The sequence below is a fragment of the Pseudorca crassidens genome, chromosome 20, assembly GCF_039906515.1.
Source record: "Pseudorca crassidens isolate mPseCra1 chromosome 20, mPseCra1.hap1, whole genome shotgun sequence".
NCBI lineage: Eukaryota > Metazoa > Chordata > Mammalia > Artiodactyla > Delphinidae > Pseudorca > Pseudorca crassidens.
The window spans coordinates 55,462,024-55,488,982 of NC_090315.1; the positions used below are offsets into that span (position 1 = coordinate 55,462,024).

At 43.4% G+C, this 26,959-nt stretch overlaps 2 protein-coding genes across 3 annotated transcripts in view; one reads left to right on the forward strand and one right to left on the reverse strand.

Annotated features, from left to right (window-relative positions):
• On the reverse strand, positions 1-22,750 carry C20H16orf46 (chromosome 20 C16orf46 homolog). Of its 2 annotated transcripts, none has more exons than XM_067719487.1 (3): positions 22,547-22,750; positions 7,292-7,539; positions 1-2,219 (listed from the first exon to the last, which is right to left on the reverse strand). In XM_067719487.1, the coding sequence occupies exons 2-3, from the start codon at positions 7,499-7,501 to the stop codon at positions 1,188-1,190; spliced, it is 1,242 nt and encodes a 413-aa protein (XP_067575588.1). In that variant the 5' UTR covers positions 7,502-7,539; positions 22,547-22,750; the 3' UTR covers positions 1-1,187. The 2 variants fall into 2 exon arrangements, with proteins under 2 accessions (XP_067575588.1, XP_067575590.1); XM_067719489.1 differs by lacking the exon at positions 22,547-22,750 and adding an exon at positions 21,681-22,134.
• An 87-nt stretch (positions 22,751-22,837) lies between these two features.
• The window catches only part of BCO1 (beta-carotene oxygenase 1), a 157,687-nt gene continuing 153,565 nt past the window's right edge, over positions 22,838-26,959 (forward strand). The window contains exon 1 of the mRNA XM_067719486.1: positions 22,838-22,973. The gene's annotated coding sequence lies outside the window, so the exon portion shown is untranslated. The remainder of the gene's footprint in view (positions 22,974-26,959) is intronic.

Here is a 26,959-nt window from a genome sequence, read left to right on the forward strand (position 1 = left end):
TTTACAAATACAGTCATATATTCTGTCTGCCCATCATTTAGGAGACGGAAAGCCTAGAGTTCAAGTACAACCTACCTTAAGCACATGCCAACTATGTAATTACAGAGCGGCTAAATGGTTATGCATATTACAGAATGGTTCTTCAGAGCATTTCTCTACATAGCATTGTCACTTCACATTTAAAATATAACTAATTTACAAAAGTTTAATTTATATACAACTTCAGGAAATACGCACTCGGGTAAAATGAGGGGAGAGGAAAGATGGAAGAAGGAGGAAAGTCACAGCCCCATTCCATACTTGTCTGTTTGGGGTTGTCGAGTTCCCAAATAGTAGTTATAAGGTAAGACTGGAGGAAGCATGTGTGCTGATAATAATCACAGCGACATTTTAAAAAAAAATTATTCTTAACCTGCCTCCCAAGATGAATTTTGTAGAATGGTAAGAAAAACTTCCCAGACACAGAGACCAGCATGAGGCTATAATATATGAAATATATGAAATGTGCGACAAGCATGAGGCTATAATATATGAAATCTGGGGCATATAGGAAACAAGGGATACCGTACATCCATGGATATAATATAAGGATACACCACCTTGGACAGAGGATATTCATTTGGACACAGGCTGGAATTTTTCTCTTATAACATTGTTTCTATTAAAGCAGATCTTTGTTGCAAGAGAAAATGCGGCAACAGACAGACATCTGCCAGGTTCAAAAGATCAAGAAACGATGTGGTCTACACATGCCCAGTACCCTTGGCTTAAGGCACTGGGGTTGAGGGGGCAGGAGCCCCTGCAGGTTGGCTCAGGGCTGGCATGGGGGCATCCCTGAGGGAGGCCCTTCAGATTCCCCACCATCCAGTTGTCTTCCAGTGCAGAGATAAGTCAGGCAGAGGCTGAGACTGGCATTACCAGTTTGCGTTTTGTAAACGGCTAAGCAATAGAAGCAGGTAACACATAAATATCGGGGCTTTGAGAGCACATCAAAACCCGTACAATGAGGTTCAATTTCCCCTGATTATACTACAAAAAAGCACCAGGGGAGGGGGGAGAGAAAAGTGTACGAGAAGACAAGGGTGAGGATGAGGAAGAGACTGGGGTTGGGGCAGGAGGGAGAGAGCGAAGAGAAGATGAACAACTTTCAGACGGTGTTTATTCCCAGGGAATTACATCATGGCAACTCAGAGGAGTCTGTGAGTGGGAACGGCCATAACAACTCTGCTCACCGTGAGGGACGGCAAGAGAGGTCTTGAGAACACTTTGGTCTCCAGCGTTTGGGGCCTGTTTTCCGGCTTGGCCGCTGTGAGAACGCGGTGTGGGGTTTTCATGGGAGGTCTCGGCTCCCTGGCTTTGAATTTGGCTTTGTAGGTCTGCGCTCCTTGTTTCTCCACAAGCTGCAGGGTGGCGAGATAGCGAACACTGTTGTGGTGGGGAGGGCACACCAGGTGTTTTTCAGGCAGGAGGGACCAGGGCAGGCAGCAGGGCTCGGGACCGGCCAGCAGGGATGTCCGGGCCGCCGGGGTGGGGAAAGGCTGCGTTTCCTTCACCTTGTGGTGCTTGGCCAGCTCAATGGGCCTCTTTTCACCTGTCCCGTCAACTGTTTTCACCCCATATGCACAAGCCACTTGCTCATCCTTCGCCACGCTCAGCCCCTTCTCTTCCTGCTGCAAGAAAAAGTTCTGACTCTTCTTACCTGGCACATCCAAGCCATTTGGGGGTGAAGACTTCAGGGCAGGTAGAACTAAATGGGCCTTGGAAGTCAAGGAGTCTGCCACGGAGGCACTTCCGTCAGCGCCTCCGCTGGGGCTTCCGGGGTCGTTGCCCCTCACAGCCTCGGGAGTGGCCCAGTCTTCCAGGCACCAAATAAACTCTTTTATTTGCAGACTTTTTTTCTCTCCCTGACTGTAAGTGGGAAAGCAGATCCTGTTAACTTCCCGGTAGGCAGTGTTGGGGCCTGGCGGGGGGCCCGGAGTCTGGGAGAGGCTGCCTCCATCCTTCTCCGGCCCTGCCTCAGCCGGAGCTGAAGCGCCCGACTCCAACTTCCCGGCCTCCGACTGAAGCCTGTCCTCCGACTGAAGCCTGGCCTCCAGGCTCCCTTGGGAGAGGCTGACACAGAGTAAGCAGCTGCTGGCACTTTCTCCCATCTTCGCCTTTTTAAGCTTCTTCCTGGGCCAGATGCAGGCAGTTGGAGAAATCCTTCCCCAGCCTCGGACCTGCAAATAAAACAGCGTGTTACTCTCAGCTGAGCTGCCTAGACTCCAGTTGCCCCTACTTTGGCCCCATTCCCAGTTTGGCTGTCCTATTTAAATCAATATTTCTCTAAAAATTGACTTAAATGTTTTAGTTTTAACTTCTCATGCCTAGTTTAGCCTCATACTAAGCAATAGTATTTGTAACAGTATTTTTAAAGACGAAAATACTAAGCGATAGTATCTATAAATGGCCACATTGATGTGCTGACTCTACATTTTTTAGATGTGCGTTAAAGTAAATTCAGAATTATTAAAATAAAATCAAAACTGTTTGTTCTTGTCCCCTCTGCCAGCCTTTCTTGTACTGCAGGGTCTGTTTACCACACCCGGGAGACTGCTGCTCGGAGAGGCTGAAGGAAAGGCAGAGGAGCAGAGGCAGACGCAGGGTCAGCTGGGCCCAGGCACACCCATGCCCGCGGCCACACCCGGAGTCCCCTGGCTGACCCTGCCACAGAGGTCACAGGTAAACAGAGCTGTTAGATAAAAACACAAGACCACATTCGGGATATACTTACACTAATTAGGTTTACCGAAAGCCAAGTTCAACTGGGTGTCTTGTGTTTTCATTTGCTAAATCTGGCAACCTTATATGTTAAAAAAAAAAAAAAGCAAAAACAGCTCCCACGATTTTACTATGTTCCAGGCACTGAGCTGAGGATCTCTTGGCATTCGTTCATTTAATCCTCACAGGAGTGCTACAGTTTAGGTATTCTGATATCCAGGTTACAGAGGAGGAAACTGAGGCTCAAAATATCCTTACAGCCAACAAGTGCTGGCACATTCAGGAGGTCTGTGCATCCCCAAGCAGAGGACAAGGAGAGCCTGTGAGGAGCAGCATTGTCTCCTGGGCCTGAAGATGGGGCCAGCCTCTGGTCCTCCTGCACAAAAACATCCCTTTCCCATCATCCCCTTTTCACCCTCCACACCCTCTCACCTCAGGTGTTCAGCTCCCCAAATTCCTGTTAGAAATTCATAAGTGTCAAGAAAAACTCCTTTTTATTTTTTTTTTATTTTTTAAAGGGAACTTCTTATTTATTTATTTATTTATGGCTGTGTTGGGTCTTCTTTGCTGTGCGGGCTTTCTTTAGTTGCAGCGAGCAGGGGCTACACTTCATTGCGGTGGGTGGGTTTCTCATTGCAATGGATTCTCTTGTTGCGGAGCACGGACTCTAGGTACGCAGGCTTAAGTAGTTGTGGCACAAGGGCTCAGTAGTTGTGGCTCATAGGGTCTAGAGCGCAGGCTCAGTAGTTGTGGCGCACAGGCTTAGTTGCTCCGTGGCAGGTGGGATCTTCCCAGATCAGGGCTCGAACCTGTGTCCCCTGCATTGGCAGGCGGATTCTTAACCACTGGGCCACCAGGGAAGCCTGCAGCATCACTTTTTTAAAAAGTCTAGTAAGTGCTATTGGAGTCCGATACTTTCTTATTCCACAGGCCTAGCTCTTCCCAAAGACGTGCTGCTGAAACCTTGAATATGTTCTCATAAAAAAAGAAAAACATTTTCTTTAGCATAGTGAAGTCCCAGTTCTTGGACGGCTACAAGGCTGCTGCCCAGCACTGCACGCTGAGTCAGCCTGAGCACATCTTCCCCAGCTTCCCCCTCCCTCTGCCTCTGTTCTGGGAACCCCGTCCCTTCACGTGCTGCAGGGTCGGCACTGCATCTTCAAGAGGACCATGCTGCTTGCCTCACACCTCACTGCTCTTGACCCTGGCTCCCCAGGTGGTTTTCCAGCTTTTACAGAAAAGCAAGGGTCCCAGCCCATTTGCTAATAGGTCCTCAGGCTGACAGCCTCTCTCCAGATGGTGGCTTTGGTGGAGTGAGGCAAGTCGCTTGGTCCCCACCTCCACCCAGGCAAGGGGATTTGTCTCCAGGCTGTGTGTGTGGAAAAGGCCAACTCTGGCTTAACGGGATGTTGAGTGAGGGGAGCCTAAAATGTGCAGCAACCCCTGAGCTTTTGTCTTTCTGAATCTATTAAACAGGTCCAGCTGAGTCAGCGAAGGCTCCCCAGTTGCCTGACCCTAAGAGTCACCTGAGCTGCTTTTCAAAATCCAGATTCCCGAGGCCCACCCCAACCTACTAAGGCAGTACTCAGGGGAGGGGCTTGGGAAGGGTCAGGGAATCCCTGGGAAGGTAGATTTTAAAAAGCACCCCAGGGACTTCCCAGGTGGTGCACTGGTTAAGAATCCTCCTACCAATGCACGGGACATGGGTTTGATCCCCGGTCTGGGAAGATCCCACATGCCACCAAGCAGCTAAGCGCATGCGCCAACAACTACTGAGCCTGCGTGCCACAACTACTGAAGTCCGCGTGCCTAGAGCCTATGCTGTGCAACAAGAGAAGCCACCGCGGTGAGAAGCGTGCAGTGAAGAGTAGCCCCCGCTCGCCGCAACTAGAGAAAGCCTGCGTGCAGCAACGAAGACCCAATACAGCCAAAAATAAATTAATTAAAAAATAAAATAAATATATCTTTTTAAAAAAATAAATAAAATAGAAAGCACCCCACATGGGAGATCCCTGGCAGTTCAGTGGTTAGGACTTGGCGCTTTCACTGCAGAGGCCCCGGGTTCAATCCCTGGTCCAGAAACCAAGATCCAGCAAGCTGCAAGGCACAGCCAAAAAAAAAAAAAAAGGCACCCACATGAGCCTTGGGTCGAGGCTGATACAGAGGATCTACATCTCCAGGGTGTTCAGATGGCCGGGCAGGGGATCCAAGTCCCAGGGCAGGAGGCAATGACACCTTGCCTTTTTGGTCCTTACAGGTGAGGTGTCACAGGTAAGCTAGGTGTTTCCGAAAAGGTCTGGATGTCTGCCAGGACTTCGAGCCCAGCTGCAGTGCAAGGTGACTGTGCCTCCCTCCTGACTGAGTGTCCACAGAGCCACCAAGTGGTGTGGGCGTCCACAGGCTGCCACGGGGAGAAACAGCAGGGTAGTGATAGGAAAGGCTCCTGCACTGGGTCAGCCTGGGTCAACACTGTGCAGCCCTGAGACATCCCATCACCTGCCTCCTGTGAGGTCCCTTGGCTCTGCAAGCATAAGAAACTCTCAGGAATTGCTACCAGCAAAGTGTTCTCTGTCCTCCTCTAAATGCTGGCCCAGGGGTCCCTGGCACCAGCACAGAAAGGGTCAGGGGACCATGAGCCAGTGCAGGAAGCCAGCCTTTGCAGGGGGCAGGGACAAACCTCAGTCAACCCTCCTGAGGCAAGGCTGTCTGAGAGGTGGGGTAGGGCTGGGTGGGCAGGGGTCGGGGGCTGGACAGAGAGAGCAAAGAGTAGCAGGCAGCAGGCAGGAGGAAATGGTCATACCAGACAGTGTGAACAGCAAACGTACTCTCAGCATGGGACACGGGGCAATTTTTCCAATTAAAAGAAAATTCTTTTCCAACAGCCCTTGGTATTTCAAAGTAATTACCTTGAATAGTAAACTGAACCTTCTAACTTCTAAGCTTAGAAATGGAACCTTCTAACTTCTAAGCTTAGAAAGTTTTCCATGCTTAAATAGAACTCTCTACCACCTTGACTTACCTGATCTGGGTGTGTGTGTATGGAAGGTCATAGGTCATATATGCTTAATGAGGTGGGGGGGGGGGTGGCGTACAGTAGAGAGAGCACCAGAGGAGGCCCCGAAGACACATTCTTGCAACTGTCAAGTGGACTTGGGTAGAGTCACTCTGCCTTATTTTGGCCTCAGTTTCCATATTTATAAAATAAACCAATTAGATCAAGGTTTCTCAACATTGGCACTACCAACATTGGGGGTTTTTTATGGGTTGCATGTTTGTGTACCCTCCCCCGGCAAATTCCTATGCTGAAACCCTAATCCCCAGTTGATGGTATTTGGAGGTGGGTGTTTGGGAGGTGTTAGGGTTAGATGAGGTCAAGATGGCAGGGCCCTCATGATGGGATTAGTGCCCTTATAAGAAAAGGAGGGGACTTCCCTGGCGGTCCAGTGGTTAAGACTCCACACTTCCACTGCAGGGGGCAAGGGCTTGATCCCTGGTTGGGAAACTAAAGATTCTGCATCCCATATGCTGCATGGCACAGCCAAAAAATAATAAAATAAAATGAAATAGGGCTCTCACCAAGAACCCAACCATGCTGGGACCCTGACCTCGGACTGAGAAATAAGTGTCTGTTGCTTAAGCTACCCAGTCTATGGTATTCTATTACAGCAGCCCAAGCTAAGACAAGGCTGGATCATTTCTTTTTTCTTTTTTTTTTTGGCTTCGTGGCATGTGGGATCTTAGTTCCCCCACCAGGGATCGAACATGTACCCCCTGCAATAGAAGGACAGAGTCTTAACCACTAGACCGGAAGGGAAGTCCAAAGGCTGGACCATTTATTGCGGTGGGAGCCACCCTGGGCATTGTAAGCACTCCTGGCCTCTACCCACTACATCCAGTAGCATCCTTTCTCCCTCCCCACCAGTTGTGACACTAGCAAGTGAGAATCATTGGATTAGACCAAATTCCCTTACAGTTCTAAATTTAGAACTGTATTTCTATTACTGATTCTAAGAATAGTCTAAGAATAAACCCACAGGGTTCTGAGTAGAACCACCAGGATAAAAATCTCAGGTCTCTTGGGGAATTAAGTAGCTTGGGTTAAGTTAAGCAGCTTGGGTTCTGGAGTCCAGAAGAGCTGGGTTCAAGCCCTGCCTTGCCCACTGCCTGGGTGATCTTTGACACATTTCACCTTTTGGGTGCTTTGGTATCCTTGTCCAAGAAGTGAGGCTGTCTCACATAATATTATGCCTCACATAATACCTGCCTCACAGAACTATTGAGAAAATGAATGAATTGATGTACGTAAAGCATTCAGTACTGTGCTTGCCAATAGTGAGTGGCCATAAATACTCAATAAAAGGTACAGCTATTATCATCATTAACATTCTACCTCTGTTCCAAAAGGTTTCTATATTTCATCATTTACACTTTTTTTTTTTTTGGCAATAGTAACTGTTTTTGAAAATAGTAAAAGAAAGGGCTTGTATCAAAACACTGACATGCAAGAGACCTAACTCAAGAAAATACTCACTGCTTCTTCCCATCCAGTTCCAATGACAAACTCTTTGGCTTCTTCATCTTGTTCAAGTGTAATGTCACTGATATTGAGAAGACAACAAACGTGATTCTTTTCACTTCTTTCATCTGGACAAGTATAGTTTAATTCAGTTTCTTCTGTGCTTTGAATTTCATTATTTTCACTATTTTCTAATTCAGTCTCGTTTTTCAGACTGAGATCCATTACTATGATGGTTGCTTAAAGTCTTTAACATCTTCTTCCTGTGGTTTGAAATGCAAATTGAACTTAGCATTTAGTATTGTTTTTTGTTTTTTTTTTTAAAGCAATTCAACAACTCAGGCGAAATATCTTCAAGATATGTTCAGGAATAGACAGAAGAAATATTACAAAATCATCCTTTGCCAGCTATTGACATTGTAAAAGATAAGGCTAATTTTAAAGACTGATGGATTTAAAGACCAAAGTTGTAAGTGAAGAAAAGAGGGTAGAAAGATGTTACTACAGACTCTGTCTCTCGTGATGGGGTACCAAGTGCCCCTACAGAGTAGGAATGTAGGGTTAAGCATCCCTACCCTCCACTCCCAAAACATCCAAATGATACTGTGCTAATATGAAGAGAACCATCGTGCTATGTGTGACTGATGCATCCCAGCCACCTCCTCTGTCCTGTCCGAACAGCCCTGGATGTCGGCTTGGGGATCCTTTGGCTTCTGAGGAAGCTGGTGGAGAATGTGGTCAAAGCTAAGTCAATTGGTTCACCCTCATCCACCCTATATGAAGGTGTCCACATAGAGAGGGGAACTCTGGACACAGACATGCTTAGAGGGAAGACAATGTGAGGAGACCCAGGGACGAGACAGTCATCAACAAGTCAAGGAGAGAGGCCTGGAACACATCCCTCCCTCACAGCCTCAGAAGGTACCAACCCAGGGGGGAGGGATAAATTAGGAGTCTGGGATTAACATATACACACTGCCATGTGTAAAACAGATAACCAGCAAGGACGTACTCTATAGCACAGGGAACTATACTCAATATTTTATAATAACCTATAAGGGAAAAGAATCTGAAAAAGAATATATATATTCTTTCTGAAAAAGAGTATATATATTATAGATATATATTATATCTATAATATATATAATATAACTGAATCACTTTGCTGTACACCTGAAAGTAACACAACACTGTAAATCAATTATACTTCGATATAACAAAAAAAAAGTGAGGGACTTCCCTCGCGGTCCAGTGGTTAAAACTCTGCACTCCCAACGCAGGGGGCACAGGTTCGATCCCAGGGCAGGGAACTAAGATCCCACATGCTGCACAGCGTGGTCAAAACAAACAAACCAAAAAAAAAAGTGAAAAGACAACCCAGAAAAAAAAAAGAAGGAACGAACCCTGCCAACGCCTTGACTTTGGACTCCAAGTCTCTAGAACTGAGACAGTAAACTTCTGTTGTCTGTGGTGCTTCGTGGTGGCAGTCCTAGCAAACTGATAGAGTAGGTGGTGGTGATGATGGTGTCGGTGGCTGTGGTGGTGGTAGGTGGTGGTGATGATGATGCTGTCTATCTTTAGCTGATGTTTTTCCAGCTTGAAAAATAGGACTTGGCATTCATAAGCCAGCCAAAGTGTGAGGAAAGTAATCATCCTTATCAGGAGAGCACAGACTCGGGTTCCAATCAGCCAGGGTTCCAATCCTATGTCCTAGCTGTCTGTTTTGTTGGGCGAGTTACTTTTCCAGGTCTGTTTGCTCATCTATAAAACCAGCATGATTGTAATACAGTCCCACAGACGGGTTCCTCCTGGGGACCCCGCAAGCTGTGTGGATGGACTCTAATGCCCAGGCAATGACCACCAATATTACGTCAGCACAATGGCTGCTGATGAATGGCCAGGGCCTTCCTGAGGAAAACTTTGCTTGTAATGAGACAGAGGCCACTGGGGACCACACGCCTTGCTCTCTCACCCCAAAGTGACCCCTGCCAGAAGCATACATTTTCACTTTCTGTCTAGGTAGCGATCAGCAACTTCTTATAACAATATCTGTTTAATTACCATTTTGGCTTTTTCACATAGGCTTAAAATGGCATTTTTTTTTTTTTTTTTTTTTTGCGGTACGCGGGCCTCTCACTGTTGTGGCCTCTCCCATTGCGGAGCACAGGCTCCGGACGCGCAGGCTCAGCGGCCATGGCTCACGGGCCCAGCTGCTCCGCGGCATGTGGGATCTTCCCGGACCGGGGCACGAACCCATGTCCCCTGCATCGGCAGGCGGACTCTTAACCACTGCGCCACCAGGGGAGCCCTAAAATGGCATTTTGATGCTAATAAAGTTCCATGTACCTATGGAAGGTCAAATATCTTCGGGCATCCTAATCTTTTCCAATATGACATCAGAGGAAATGAATGAACGCTGAAAGGGAAAGAAATGATATTACAAGTGACTGAAAACTAGAAGCGCTATTCTGTTTCCAAACAGAAGTATGATTAAGGACCAGACAGATTGTGCAAACCAGCCTGGGCCTTTCATATTGTGAAATTTCACTTCAGTTGCTGCCCAGGCCAAAGAAGCTCCTATAAGTACACTCATACCTTTGTAATTTTGAATTACAAATGCAAATACCACAGAACCCATAGACTTAACAAGTGTACAATTGGAAAGAAAAAAAGGAGAGAATCAAAAGTGAAGTCATTTCTTAAATAATAAAATAAATTTGAACTTGAGGTTAATAGAGCAAAGAAATAGATACTGTTTAGGAGAGATTAAGTATAGTTAGAATGTTCAGATCAATAAGAAAAATGTTCTGTGCTTGAAGTATCTCCACTGACAAGGTGCTCACTACTTAAAGAGACTGTTCCAATGGCAAGGTACTCTAATTGACTGATTCCTGAACTCAGCTGCACCTTGGAATCATCTGGGGAACTTTATAAAAAGTAAAAATGCCCAGACTATACCCACAGAAATTCTGATTCTTGTCAGTCTGGGCACAGCCTGGCCATCAGAATTTTTAAAATCACCCTAGATGATTGTAAAATCCTACAAAGTTGGAGAACTACCACTCTGTTAGAAAGACCATCCTTATATTGAACCAGGACTTCTTTCCCTGCCCATTCAACATCGTCCACTCCCTGGTCCTCGTTTTGCCCTCCAGACCAAGGCAGGAAGCCTTCCCATCCACGGATGGGTTTCTGGAGGTCTATGATGCCTCTGCAAACGCTCAATCATTTTTGGGGGGAAGGGCTTGCATCAGAGGTACAAAGCAGTCTGTCACTACAGAGGATTGAAGAATCATTGATCCAGAGACTGGCCACTGCCTCAGCCTCCCAACAGCCCTATGAAAATGCTCCATGTACTCTTCTCTCTTACAGGTTAACCATCTCCATCTACTTCTCACATGTCAAGAGAATACGTGAAATCTGAGGGGAAGACTATATCCCTATCTCTATCTCTATATCTAGAGAGGAGAACCGTAGAGGCCAAAGATGTGGTATTAGGTGAGCCCCCCCGTTTTTTTTTTTTTGGCAGCGTTGGGTCTTCGTTGCTGCACGCGGGCTTTCTCTAGCTGCGGAGAGCGGAGGCTACTCTTGGCGGTGCAAGGGCTTCTCACTGCGGTGGCTTCTCTTCTTGTGGAACATGGGCTCTAGGCTCACAGGCTTCAGTAGTTGTGGCTCACAGGCTCAGTAGTTGTGGCACACGGGCTTAGTTGCTCCGCAGCCTGTGGGATCTTCCTGGACCAGGGATCGAACCCGTGTCCCTGCATTGACAGGCAGATTCTTAACCACTGCACCACCAGGGAAGGCCCAAGCCCCTATTTTAGAGTCAGTAGAGGGAATTCGCTGGTGGGTCAGTGGTTAGGACTCCATGCTCCCACTGCAGGGGGCACAGATTCGATCCCTGGTTGGGGAACTAAGATCCCTCATGCGACAGCCAAAACAAACAAACAAAAAGAAACAAACAAAAATCAACAACAACAACAAAAACTAGAGTAAGTTAGAAGACAGACCTGGTGAAGGCACCAGAAGAGGTTCCAGTCACATTATATTACCAAGTGCCAAAGGAAACCCAGGTAACAACAATAATCTAATAATAAAACTTACTGTTACATAGCTCTTACTATGTGCCAGGCACTGCTCTATGCACTTTACTTATTCGTTATAAATGCTACATTTTTATTGGGCTGGCCAAAAAGTTCATTCGGGTTCTCCTGTAACATCTTGTGGAAAAACCTGAACAAATTTTTGGCCAACCCAATATAAGTACTTTGCGCATTTAATGGGCGGATCATGGGAACTATACTGACTCCTTATGACTGAAAACAAAGCATCATCTCTGAGTTGGTAAATGCAGTATTCTTAGTCAAATGGTCAGATTACTGCATACCAGATTGCTAGGTGCTCCTCTGGAACACTGGTGCTCTCAAGCTGCTCCACTACTAAAACAGAATACTGGTGGGCTTTTCCTAATTAGAAAAACTTCAGTAAGTGTAAAGAATCATCTTAATTTTCAGTTTTCCTCCTATAAACACGCCTTCAAGATTTTTAAAAATATTTAATTAGTTTATTTATTTATTTTGGCTGCATCGGGTCTTAGTTGCAGCACGTGGGATCCTGTTGCAACATAGTGCGGCATGCAGACTCTTAGTTGCGCCATGCAAGTGGGATCTAGTTCCCTGACCAGGGATGGAACCTGGGTCCCCTGCACTGGGAGCTCAGAGTCTTACCCACTGGACCACCAGAGAAGTCCTGTGCCTTCGAGATTTATTGCCCATTCTTGTCCTCCAGCTCATGTAAGAGGTGACAAATAGAAACGTGCAAGAAGCAATCAAAGGTCAACTGAAAGAGTGGATATGTGATTTCTTACAAATTACATGCAGTTTTCCTTTTATGTTGGAATGCAGAAATCTGCAGTGATATAATATTCACTTTCTGATGATAAAATTATGCCTTGTTTATAGATTTGAAGTAAATCAGAACTCATGTTCTTCCACTTCTTGATTTCCACGGACCTTTACAACCTGATTTGGTTTAAGAATCACTGGTGTAAAGTATACATAAAAGTGCATATGTTTTCCAAGAAAATTACATCAAGGAAACACAAAGATCACAGTGAAAATGCTCCCATGGGAAAATGCATTTGCAGATGCAACTAGAAGATTGGATTTGGAGTACAAAGCAGGAAGGCACACAGATGTATGCCAGAAGGTATTAAATTCTCTGACATACGCTACTGAAGTGGCTAGAACTGAAATATACAAAGAAGAAAATTTTGACTGAGGTGCAAGCCCCGAAAGTACATGTTTGGATAAACAAGAATAAACCCAAAGAAAAACTGATCCAAGGAACTTAAGCTATGTGGAAATGAAATAAAGAAGATGAATGAGAGTCTAAGAGCCTATGGAAATTCAGTATGATACAGAAAATATCATTTCTAGTAGCATTTAAAGTAAACAGAAATGGGATCTCCCTGGTGGCGCAGTGGTTAAGAATCCGCCTGCCAATGCAGGGGGCACGGGTTTGAGCTCTGGTCTGGGAAGATCCCACATGCTGCGGGGCAAATAAGTCCGTGTGCCACAACTACTGAGCCCGCGTGCAACAACTAATGAAGCCCGTGCTCCTAGAGCCCATGCTCCGCAACAAGAGAAGCCACTGCAATGAGAAGCCCCTGCACCGCAACTAAGAATAGCCCCCGCTCGCGGCAACTAGAGAAAGCCCACGCGCAGCAACAAAGACCCAATGCAGCCAAAAATAAATAAAGTTGCAAAAAAAACAGAAATGGAAAGAAAATAATCAGCAAAAAACCTGTAAAGTATGTTATTATTTTACCAATTAAACATAAGCCGTTATGATTTGTTTCAAAAGTCCTGCAAGGGGGTGGGTGTGGCCATGGTTAAAGAGAGAATGAGGAGATAAAAGTAGCCACAAATTCTGTTTGTTGTAGAAGGGTATGACAACACGGAGGTTACTTGCACTATTCTCTCTACTTTTATGTCACTGTGAAATTTTCCATAATAACATGTTTTTTAAGCCATCGTGTTATCAGAATATGGTGGAGGTGAGCGAAGCATGAATTTTGACCTTAAGCAAACTGAAGTAAATGTATCAAAGAATAGATTACACGGTTTGTATAATTTTAAGCTGGAGTAAAGACCTTGAAGAGGGACTTACATAAAGAGAACAGATGTACCACAAAGTCAAAAATACCAGAGAATAAAGCTTACGAAGGTGACTTGGAGACACTCCATAAATAATTGGCCAACTACTCATAAGTCAAAGTACTCAAAGCCTTCTCATTGAATTTACTGAATGCAAAAGAAAGGGCTTGAAATGCAGAGGAAAAAAAAGTAGACATTACCTTCCAGATCTCTGACCCCACACTATGATGGTGTAGTATGTTAATGAAGAAGTACAGAGACTACCAAATGTCTTTTTGTTATACATCTGGCAAAATCAATGGCGCTTTGACAGCCTAACCAATCTGTAACTTAGAATACAAAGTGTCCTGCTCCTGAAATGAACAAAGATTTCCATTAAGCTGCCACTGGCCGGTGGCAGAGGCACACCGCTATTACAGTGGAGTCCAGCAAAAGGACACGTCTTCTGTTGCTATGCTCATGGATGTGTTGGATGAAAGTTAAAATAGGGTGGCAGGGGTTGAAATTCTTGTAAACCAGGAACAATGACCATATCTACTAAACCAGGAACAATGACCATATCTACTATTTGCAAATAAATAATGCTGCCCAGAGAGAAACCTACTTGAAAAGAGAAGACCCCCCCACCGCAACCCCAACCAAGAACACAAAGACATTTCCAAAAGGCTAGTAGCTGAAGAGAAGCTAAGAAAAGGGATAGCAGAAGACACAAGAAGAGACAGATAGAGTATGCTATATCATTACATAAAGAAACTTTGTATTTCCTTGGTCAAGAAGGTGATAATGTAGTTACTTTATCATTTTAACAAAAGTAGAAATGGGTCTATTTGAAAATGCCCATAAAACTCTGAATTTTTGTTTGTTTTGTGTGTGTTTGCCCCCGATATGGCTTAAGCTGTCAGGTTCTTTTTGGAAAAGGTTGCCCTGGCAGCCTTACCAGGGTATACTTCAGTTTGACATGGTCACTGTCTGTTAGCCTCAGCTACCTAGTATTAGTCAAGATAGTCAAGGTTATCATGCAATAACAGGCAATCCCAGGGGTTTTTTTTCCAGTGGTAAAAAACAACATAAATTTATTTCTAACTCATGCTACATGTCCACTGTATGATGTTTTGGACTCTGTGGCACATTATCCTCACTCTGGAACTTGAACTGATGGAGACACCATCCTGGGAAACCGTAGCCAACTGCGATGGCAGAATGTGATGGCAAACATGGGGAATCACTGGCTCTTATTTATTTATTTTTTTGTGTGTGGTACGCGGGCCTCTCACTGCTGTGGCCTCTCCCGCTGCGGAGCACAGGCTCCGGACGCGCAGGCCCAGCGGCCATGGCCCACGGGCCCAGCCGCTTCACGGCACATGGGATCCTCCAGGACTGGGGCACAAACCCACGTCCCCTGCATCAGCAGGTGGACTCCCAACCACTGTGCCACCAGGGAAGCCCTCACTGGCTCTTAGATGTTTCTGCCCAGAAGTAACTCATATGACTTCAGTCCCCATGTGATTAACTGGAACAAGTCACAAGGTACTGCTTAGCTTCAAGGAGAAGTGGAGATAATACTTCCTCCTCTATCTCCAGAAGGAAAAGGAAGCCAGGTTTTGGTGACCAGTAGTAATGTCTTGGTTCCACACTGGTCTGGTATCATCAGAGGTGAGATACAAAGCAAATGACCTTTAATAACTATAAATATCGCTACCTAAAATGTAGACATTTGTGGTCTTTGAAAATAGAGTCCAGGGGCCCTGGAAATGGGAAGTCCTAGATCTTGGGAAGATAGGACTATAAAGTTAAAATTATTTTCTTAACACTGTTTTCAATTTTCGGGATTCAAAAACGTATGTGAAAATACAAAGGCCCAAGAATAGATAGACAATCCCAAAGAAAAAGTTGGAGGAATAACTGCTGAATATCAAGGTATGAATCTAGAGCAGGATTTATTATAGATATTAACAAACTGGTTTTTAAATTTATTAGGAAATGTAAAAGGAACTATAATAGCTAAAACCATTATGAAAATGAAGAACAAAATGGAGGAATCACATTACCCAGTTTAAAAAATTACCATAAAACTATAGGAATCAGTATGGTATCTTGTTGTGGTCATCCATTTACAATGCTTGGTGTCAGTTTATTTAGCTCTTGTAAAAATAAAATACAGTGTGTGTGTGTGTGTGTGTGTGTGTGTGTGTGTGTGTGAAAAAAAAAGAAAGAAAAACGTTCTGGAGGTGGACAGTGGTGATGGGTGCACCAACAATGTGAATGTAGTTAATGCCACTGAACTGTACACTTAAATATAGTGGAGATGGTAAGTTTTATATTATGTATATTTTATCACTATTTTTTAAAATAAAGAATAATGCCTTTTTAAACTCAAAAACAAAACAACAAACAGAAATTACCATAAAACTATAGGAATCAGTATGGTATTGGTGAATGCAGAGACAAACAGATCAATGGGCCAGAATAAAGAGTTCAAAAATATGCCCACATAAACACGGCCAATTGATTTTTGACAAAGATGCAAAAAAAATTAATTGCAGAAAGAACATCTTTCAACAAGAATGTTGCGATAACTGGCCATTCATATGCAAAAAAATTAACTCAAAATGGATCATAGATCTAAATATAAACCATAAAACTATATAACTTTTAGAAGAAAATACAGAAAATCTTTAAGAACTGGGGTTAGGCAAAGTGTTCTAGACATGACACCAAAAGCATGACCCATAAAATAAATAAATAAATAGATAGATAAACTGTAGATAGATAGATAGATAGATAAACTGGTCCTCATTAAAATTATGAACTTTCACTCTGCCAAAGGCTCTGTTGGAGAATGAAAAGAGACAAGCTACAGACTGGGAGAAAATATTTGCAAATCGCTTATTTTATAAAGGACTTCTATCCAGAATATGTAAAGAACTCTGCAAACTCAATAGTAAGAAAATAACAACAAATAGAAAATTGAAAAATTATTTTTGCCAAATACAAGATGGACAAAACACTTGAACAGACACTTCACCAAAGAGGATATAATAAGCACATACTTCTTAGAGGGACAAAGGGCATTCAGCCACCCAAGACTGAGCAATAACAGGTCTGTGATGCCTAGCTCAGTGTGTGCCTACCCTATGCCGGGAGATGCAGGTAACCTGTTGAACCCCATTTGTGATGGGGATCAGGGATCACAATTATTCCCCACAAAAAAAAAAGCACATAAAAAGACATTCAACATCATTAGCCATTAGGGAAATGCAAATTAAAACCACATATTAAAATGGCTAAAATTAAAAATAGTGACCCAGAAATCCCACTACCGGGGATGTACCGAAGCAACCTAAGTGTCCATTGACAGATGAATGGATAAAGATGTGGCACATATATACAATGGAATATTACTCAGCCATAAAAAGAAACGAAATTGAGCTATTTGTAGTGAGGTGGATGGACCTAGAGTCTGTCATACAGAGTGAAGTAAGTCAGAAAGAGAAAAACAAATACGGTATGCTAACACATATATATGGAATCTTAAAAAAAAAAAATGGTTCTGAAGAAACTAGGGGCAGGACAGGAATAAAGAGGCAGGTGTGGAGAATGGAATTGAGGACACGGGGAGGGGGGAGGGTAAGCTGGGACGAAGTGAGAGAGTGGCATGTACATATATACACTACCAAATGTAAAAGAGATAGCTAGTCGGAAGCAGCCACATAGCACAGGGAGATCAGCTCGGTGCTTTGTGACCACCTAGAGGGGTGGGATAGGGAGGGTGGGAGGGAGACACAAGAGGGAGGAAATATGGGAATATATGTATATGTACAGCTGATTTACTTTGTTATAAAGTAGAAACTAATACACCATTGTAAAGTAATTATACTCCAATAAAGATGTTAAAAAAAATATATATATATTGACAATACCAACTGTTGGCAAGGACAGCAGCAACTGGAATTCTCATACATTGCTGATAGAAATGCAAAATGGTAAAGCCCCTCTAGAAAACAATCTGGCAATTTCTTATAAAGGGAGACATACACTCACCAAACTATGCAGCAATCCTACTCTTGATTACTATTCTAGAGAAATTAAAACTTATATTCACACAAAATCTGTACATGAGTATTTAGAGCAACTCTGTTCATAATTGCCTCAAACTGAAAACACCCCAAATATCCTTCAATAGGTGAACAGGTAACCCAACTGGTATATGCATACAATGGACCACTACTCAGCAATAAGAAGAAACAAACTCTCTCTACGTATAATGACATGGATGAATCTCAAAGGCATTATGCTGAGTGAAGCCAGTCATTTTCAAAAAATTGTACTGCATGCTCTACAGTATACAGGAGTGTATACTCTATATGACATTCTCAAAAAGACAGAACTATAGCAATGGTAGAGATTGGTGTCTATATATATATGTTAAAATTCATAGAACTTTACACAAAAAGTCAATTGAGATAGCACAACATAACCAAAATTTTGGTAAAGTTTAAAAAATGCCTGTTGATAAAGTGTAAAATGTCAATGGTAGGAGAGTAAATGGGTATAATTTGGAAAAGAGTTTGGCATTAAAGATGAAAATTTACATTAAAAAATAACTCATGAGAGCTCTTTATAAACTATGTATAACTATGAGACATTATTCTTACATAAGTGTTATGTTAATTGTTGGATCTGAGGCTTAAATTGGAAGTGTACATTTTTATTAGTTGGGCCTTTGTTGTAAATGACAGAATCCTCATTGATTTTTTTTTAATCTCATAACTCCTAATTTGTCTCTCTTCCCTTCCCTCTCTTGATTGTAACCACAAGTTGTTTTTTTTTCAAAACAAACAACTTTTTATTGAAGTATAGTTGATTTAAAATGCTGTGTTATTTTCAGGTTTACAGCAAAGTGATTTTTATATATATATTCCTTTTCAGATTCTTTTCCATTACAGGTTATTACAAGATATTGAATATAGTTCTCTGTGCCATAAAGTAGGTTCCCGTTTATCTATTTTATATATTCCTCATTGGTTTTTAATAACAAAATTATCAGAAGTTATTAGGTAGCCTACAAAATCTTCAGGGGAAGAGTGGGTCAGAAAGCCAGACTTTGAGGCTATAAAGTGAGGAAAAATTTGTTCCTGGAACTATTTATTCAAAATATGTAACTGACTCAGCTTTCAGAAATAGGACACTTGGGATTGGATTCCAAAGCTCTGCCACCCCAGCCCCAAAGTATCAAATGCCTCTGCCACCATCACGACAATTTTCTTTCACCCCTTCGCAAACGACCACTTCTTCCTGTTATTCACTTCTCAATGCATGTATTGTGAGGGTGCATCTAATTGGTGGAAACTAGGTCACATGCCAGAATCCTTGCTACAAGGTAGTACAGGGGTCTTGAGTTTTCTGTTCTACCTCAAAGAGGGTACTCATAATACGGTATATATTACCGAAATGTAAAGATGCTGGGCTGCAACCAATTTCTACCACAGCATTGCAGAGTCAGTCTTGTTTCTCAGGAAACTAGTTGAAGAAAGATAAGCTTGAGGAAAGGAAGGACAACTAACGCTTGCCAAGTGTTTGATATCATTACAATATTAGAATAGGCAGAAGCTGAATTGCCTTTTACGACCTAGCCTCATAAGTCACATCGTTTCACTTTTGCTGGACTCACCTGGTTGACCAACCACTGAGGTCATCCCACACACAAGAGGAGGGGACACCCACACTCCACTTCTGCATGGGAGAAGGATCAAAGAATTTGCAGACATGTTTTTCTGACTCTAAAAGTCCATGCATGCTTTTCTTCATGATATTGTGTGGAAATTCTTGTTCCTGGGAATCCAATACCAATCAGAAAGCAGCAGTCTGATGGTTCTGGCGGTATGAGACTCTCTGTCTAGCCACATTGAGAAGGGTGCAAGGGACATCCATAACTGGTCCCTGTCTTTATTGTTCTTTATTAGAGATCAGTCTATTCAGAATGCTTCAACCCCAATTCAGAATGCTTCAACCCCACTCTAGGTGGGAAGGGACAGCTCAAAATGACTCAGTCAAATGTGCACGTTATTACTAATCAATACAAGCCACCAGCTGTCTGTGATCAAGGTTGGAAGAATGCCAGAAAAGAAAATATAATGGCTGGAGGGGAATGGGAATCATTATATTGAAAATGAACAATTCCGAGACAAAGATGACATACAAGAAACACTGGTTTCAACTCAGCTAAATAAAAATAAAAGTCAACATATATTTATATCTGGTACCTATACTGAACCTCTGAAAGAGAGGAACTCATAGTTACTGATTATTAGGATAATTTTATTAATGAGAAAACATATGGGAATGTTGGGAAAATTTCCGTGGTCACTGTGAGAAAGTTAGTTCTCCCAAAAGAGCCATTGTCTTTCCCTACATTGCAGCCTCTCTTACAGTTGTGTTAGAGCCCTGTGACTAGTCTAGCCAGCAGAACGAGTGGAACTGATTATATCACTTCCTGGATGAGACATTTAAGAGGTAAAGTGTCCCTTCAGTTCTCTCTTCTCCTCCCACTATGACCTTGGAAGTCACATGTTGAGTTGGTAGCATCACAAAACGAAGGAAGCCTGAATCCCGAGTCACAGCTTTGGGAAGAACCCCCATAAGCACTCATCAGACTATGCATGAATGATAACACACTTAATGAGTCAAGCCATTGAGATTTTAGGATCTGTCTGTTACTGCAGCAGAGCCTGACCTCTACCAATGAACACAGTCACTGAGATTGTTAGTGTCAACTGAAATTCCAAGGCCAGACCTTTCTGATTCTAGCGCTGATTCATTTAACTATTACACCTGAAGCAAAAGAAGAAACTAGCTAGCTATAACATAGTTTTTAAAATAACTGGATGAAGAGTTACGTATTAAAGGGACTAGAGTGCTATTTACTCCTGTAAGTTATCACTATTGTATATAAAGCTACATAATGATAGAAAACAAGAACTAGCTTCAGGTATGAAAGAAAAATAAATGTAGTTTTTCTATGAAAAAATACCCCCCAAAAGCGTATTTCAGCACTATAGAAAGGAACAAATTTCTATAGGTATTCTACCGTGCAAAGCCAGGCTGGTACGTATCATAAAGTCAGAGTAAAACATGAATATTACAGATTAAAAGTATCAGAATACAAGCTCCATTCTTTGGAAGACCAAGAGTGTACTTGAATCAATTCAAAGGTAAAATGATTAGAGGTGGAACTAATAGTGTATAAGTGTGATTTATGTTCACGGAGAGAAACTGGGAAAATAAAAAAAAACCTGTTGCAGTAGCTTTTCTACAGTATTCCTGAAAGATAATGTAGTAAATTGAATTCTGCCAATCCTCCCTCCACAAGGTTTCCCATCCTAATCCCTGGGACTATGAATATGATGTGCTATAACATCCGTGAGTAAGTTATATTATGTGGCAAAAGGGACTTTATAGATGTAATTATGGTTGCTAATCAGTTGACCCGAAGATAGGGAAATTATCTTGGTTTATTGGGGTGGGCCTAATCTAATGATATGAGCCCTTTAAAAGCAGAGAGTTTTCTCTGGCTAGCAGCAGGAGTAGCAGCAGCAGAAGTCAGAGATTCAAAGCACGAGAGGAATTCGAGGCACCTTACTGTCTTTGAAGAGTGCCGACACTCTTCTTTCTTTCTTTTTGCCATCATCTTTGCCACATATTCGCTATCACCTGTCCATGCAGTCAGACCACAAATGCCTTACCCTCTATTCCTATACCTAGTTGACATATTCTTAATCAATTAATGATGAAGGGAATGTTAATGGGCCAGAAGAGGTGAAAAGCCCAGAGTGTTGAAGTCAAAAGCAGGTTGTTTCTGTCGAAAGCAGGCTGTGATTACCTCAAAACTCCTTACCCGCTCCCTGGCTCTACGTCATGCCCACACACCTACCCCCACTTTCCTAGAAGTTTCAGGTTTCAAAGAATCTTGAATCTATGTCAGAATTCCAGCCAGGGAATGTCGGGTCTCTGGCAGCCTCACTTGGAATTCTGAAAGGTTATTCCTGTGGATCCTTATCAACATGTGTTGAATGAAGAAATCAAAGAATACAAACACTCTTAGCCATGATGGAACTTAAGTTTCTTACTGCAGAGCTAAGTTTTATGCATATGAACTGGTTAAATAGGTCTTGAAGATTGGCCTGGGCATGCTGATCACTGGCAATATAGCTTCTAAAGGAAAATGATACTGGGACTGCGACCTAACTTACCGTCTGGGAACACAACTTGGCAGTTGAAACTTCGCCTCAAAGGTTGCACCACCCCATTCGAACAATTTGTTCACATTTTCAAGAGTATAAATGTTATCTCCCCATGTACATTATCTGTGCTTTATGCTTCTTATACACCTACAAAGCACAGCAGCTTTGATTATTCACAGAATGATTCCTAGACAGCAGTTTCTACAACCATCCCTCCCTACCAGAACATTTCTACTCCAATCCCAGTCTCCAACTCTTCTGCTTTTTCCAGTCACATTCATTACTCACGAAGTGCCTATTAGATGCCTAGCACTGGTAGTAAAATGGTAAAGCAACGCCCGTCTTCCCGGCTCTCACACAGCATACAATGTACAGGAAAGTTCAAGTCTTGAAACACACACTCACTCAACCTGTGGCTCCTGAAGCCCAGGCAGTTGACACCTGGCTCCTCTCTTTCCTCTAGTAGCCCCACCCCTCCCCCACAGGCCCCTCCCCTTCTTCCACGATCCTTCCTTCTTCCTCATCTAGCTCCTCCCCTTCCTCCAGCAGTTCCTACCTTGCCACAAAAGATGCTCCCCTTCTTTTTGAATTTTTAAATTTTATTTTATTTATTTTTTATACAGCAGGTTCTTATTAGTTGTCTCCTTTATACATATTAGTGTATATATGTCAATCCCAATTTCCCAATCCCCTTCTTTCAATAGCTATGCCCTCCAGCAAAGCGCTCCCGCTTGCCCCACAAGCCCCACCCCTTCCCCATTGGCTCCTCCCCCACAGGCCTCCGCCCTTTCGATGGCTCCTCCCACTGCCCCACCCATTCCGCGCCCTCCTCCCCAGGCCCTCCCCGCTCTCATTCCAGCCCGGGCCCACCCTACCTCTCCTTTTTGCCTCCCCGCCTCGGAAGGCAGTTTCCTTCCGAACTGGGCAGGGGGTCTCGCGCTGCAGCCCGTGGAGGGGTCTGGGGACTTGCACCGGAGGTGGGGAAGCGGCCGCCGCCGCTCACACCCTCCTGTGGGGCCGGCGGGGTACAAGGCCCCCGGATAGCTTAGTCCCCGCCGGCGAGCTGCAGAGGCAGTTGCCCTGGGTTACGGACGCGCTGGGGGCGGGGCGGTAGGCGGGCCTGCGGGGGATTCGCAGTGGAAGTGACGTATACGCGCCACGCGCAACAAAGCTGAGCGCGAGAGGCGACGCCCGCTGACCGCGGTGGGCGCGTGCTCCCGGCAGGCTGTGCGCGACCGCGAACATTCCACCCGCGCCTGAGGAGCTCACTGCAGCTGAGAGCGCGGGAGGCCGCCTCGCGAGGTACCGTGTAGCCTTAAGTGCTGGTCAGGGAAACCCACCGAGGGGTTGGGTGCCCGTCGGACCCTGGAGTTAGAAAGTGAGGGCTTTGGGACCAGCTTCCCCTCAGAGACCCAGGACCTCTCCCTCCGCACTGCTGCCCTTGGCGCGGATAGTTCTGTGATGGGGAGTGGCTAGCAGCGTCCCTGGCCTCTACCCACTAGATGCCAGGCGACCAAAAATGTCCCCAGACTTTGCCCACTGTCCCCCAATCGCCTCTCCCCCATAAGGACTGTGCCAGGGTGGTGCAGGCCAGTAAGTTTTTAAGGCGCCACCCCCTGTCGTGTAGAAGCGCAGCCTGTGAAGTGGGCATTGGCATCTTTTATACAAATGTAGAAAAGTAGCCCCACGTTGCTAAATCAGCTGAGGAACTCGTTGAAGACAGTGAAATGTCACCCCCTGCTCCCCTCCCAGCTTTGGTGCTGGTATCTTCGAGCATCCCAAGGTGCAGCCAGGGGTGGGAACCTGTGCCCGGAGTCAGGCATTCGTGGTAGAACCCAGCTCAGGTCTGGTTCCAAAGCCCTTGTGCTTTCTGGTTTTAAAAGTGTGAAGATTTCTGCTGGAGAAAAATATCATAAGCCTTTTATACCCCTGTGATTAAAAGCCATTTGGAGGGAATTCCCTGGCGTTCCAATGTTTAAGACTTCGCCTTCCAATGTAGGGGGTGTGGGTTTGATACCTGGTTGGGGAGCTAAGATCCCACCTACCTCCAGGCCAAAAAACCAAAACATAAAACAGAAGCAATATTGTAACAAATTCAATGAAGACTTTAAAAAGGGTCCCCGTCAAAAAAAATATTTAAAAAATATATATATATAAAAAAAAATAGGGCTTCCCTGGTGGCGCAGTGGTTGAGAGTCCGCCTGCCGATGCAGGGGACACGGGTTCCCTCACTGCTGTAGCTTCTCCCGTCGCGGAGCAACAGGCTCCGGACGCGCAGGTTCGGCGGCCATGGCTCATGGGGGCAGCCGCTCCGCGGCGTGCCCGGACCGGGACACGAACCCACGTCCCCTGCATCGTCAGGCAGACTGCCAACCACTGTGCCACCAGGGAAGCCCCATGAAGGAGTTTTTGTCATTGCAGTGTCTCTTAACTTTTTAAACTCCACACCAGAAATCACCTAGTAAGCAACAAAATTTTTTTTAATTATCACCTGACAGTTTGGTTAGGAAGAACCTCCTTTAGTTCTGTTGAAAATAGAAAATTTGAAACCACCTGACTAGCAGGATTTGTTAGCCAAGTCATTAAAGCTGTGTTCTCAGTTTCTGGGAAGTATACCTAAAGTCTTAACTAAGATTTACTAAATAACTGTTAAACTTCTTGACTGAAAGCACATTCTCCTAAGTACATGTGGAAGTGGAAGATCTGGCAAATGATTTGCTTCACACTAATTTTGCCTGCATACCCGTTTTAAACGGGCTTCTAATCACGGTTGAAGCTTAGCAGGTAAAAGCCTGATAGCAGGGGTAAGCTGGGACGAAGTGAGAGAATGGCACGGACATATATACACTACCAAATGGAAAATAGATAGCTAGTGGGAAGCAGCCACATAGCACAGGGAGATCAGCTCGGTGCTTTGTGACCGCCTGGAGGGGTGGGATAGCGGGGGGTGGGATGGGGAGGGTGGGAGGGAGATGCAAGAGTGAGGGGATATGGGGATATATGTATACATACAGCTGATTCACTTTGTTATACAGCAGAAACTAACACACCATTGTAAAGCAATTATACCCCAATAAAGATGTTAAAAAAAAAAAAAGCCTGATAACATGACTGAGCAGAAACTTAAAGGGATGAGTGTCTAGTCATGTTTATAAAAAGCCAAAGTAGAGATGGAATCAAGATACAGAAGCTCTAGTAGAAAAAGATCTCAGAGTTGGCAAAGGAGTGTTTTAAAAACACCAAGATGGGGGCAGGAGGTATACAGAAACTACTCTCTGCTCAATTTTGAACCTAAATCTACTCTCTAAAAAAGTGTATTTAAAAGGAAAAAAAAAAAAGACTAATGGGGATAGGTAGTTAATAGTAAAGCCATGTTGCTGAGAAGAAAAAAGAATTTAATCACTGAGAAAGACGCATGATTAGGTCTGAAATAATACAGTGATTGCTGAGAAGTAATGAAGGCACAGTTATAGTTAGCGTAATTTTAAAAACTGAAGGTGGGTGGTACTCTGACATTTTAGCAGCCCCAGAAAAGCTGCAGAAATTCAGAAAAATTCAGAAATTGATTTGCTTGAGAGTTGATCTGAAATACCAGCCTCATTTTCATACTAGCATGCCTGTACAGAGAGCCCTCTAGTGGTTTCTTTATTAAAACTTAATGCCATCAACTTCTTTAAACTATTCAACTATCTGCGAGGTGATAAGAGAAAAAAAATTTTTTGAACACTTCCAGGGTTACCTGTTCCATTTCTTGAATTTTAAATTATTAGAAAGCATTATTTAAAACCTATATTAAGCTCCTCTATTAAGACCAAAACCATTCAAAGGAATATGAGGTCTGAGAAATTGAATTCTCTGTTGATTTAGTCCATTTGGAGGGCCATTCAACACCTCTTATTTTCAGCAGCACTAAAATAGAAATGAAGGTTGAACTGGCTCTGTATTCTAAACAGTGAAAAAGAGCAAGTTGTCATAAAGTTTTGTTCTTTGATCCTCCCCCCGCCTGCCAGATTCCCATTTAAATATATTTTTGGCCGCATTAACGCATCTTGTGGGATGTTAGTTCCCTGACCAGGGATTGAACCTGGGCCCTGGTAATGAAAGCGCCTAACCACCGGACTGCCAGGGAATTCCCTTAAGTATTATCATAGTAACTTACATTTTGCTAAGGAACTGATGAAGAGTGAGCCAGGAAATGTGAAAATCCTAACCATATCCTCTTATCCTCTCCGTCACCTTATCTGTGAAATGGTGGTAGTTATGGATATGCCCTACCTAGCTCTGGCTACTGTGGTAAAGATGAAAGAAGGTAATATATGAGAGTAACTTTAAAACAAGATTTATTTAGATTTAAATGAGCAATTATTACTCATCCCTATTTCCAAAGCAGACAGTCAAATTAATTAACCTGATTAATAACAGACACAGCTCAGCAGTGATATGGCCACTGGCACAGTCCTGGAAAGAATGCATTCTTTCTGCAGAGGAACAAGAAAGACTTGTATGTTATTTACCTACCTACGTACTCTATGTTCTTTATTTGCTCTTTATTTACCAGAAGATAGTAGTGTCTACATACTTCCCTTTTCCTCTAGTAACTTGGAAAATGGTAGAAGTTTGTTCTTGCTGTGTGTGTGTATAAGTATATATATCTGTGTGTGTGTACATACTTATGTATGTTCTCTCCCCTGCCCCAAATATCAGCATACTACAGTACTACCATTGGCTTAATTAGAAAGTATGCTATGTTGGCCACTGTGTCCACTTCTGTCCCCATTACTTAAGTAGAAACCTTATGTGAATGTGGTTTAACTTTCTTAAGGATGTCATGTGCTATGCTGATCAAAATTTCACCTTTCCTTTTTTTACTCCTCTCTTCTAATTGGCATGATAGAAAAACAAAGTCAATGATTTCTTTTATGTTAAAAATGACCAAAAAATAGTACTTGATGCTATCAGGCAATTAGATCTTTGCTTAAGAAAAGCAAGATTTGTGACTAAAAGGAAACATTTTCTTGGAACCAACCTTTCATCACTAGGGCTTAAAATTCCTTTTTAAAAAATAACTTTCCGTAAGTTAAAATTAGCATCTTTACAAATACTAGTGGAGTCACTAAATGAAATATTAACAGCAAAACAAAAAACACGATTAAGAAGTTGAATATTTTATTATTAAACTGTTTCTTATTTTCCTGCAAGGCTGTTGCTTCACTGTATAAAAATAGCACCAGCAAACACAGTATATTGCAAAATTAAGATAGTAATGTTCTTCACTGGACACTCTACAA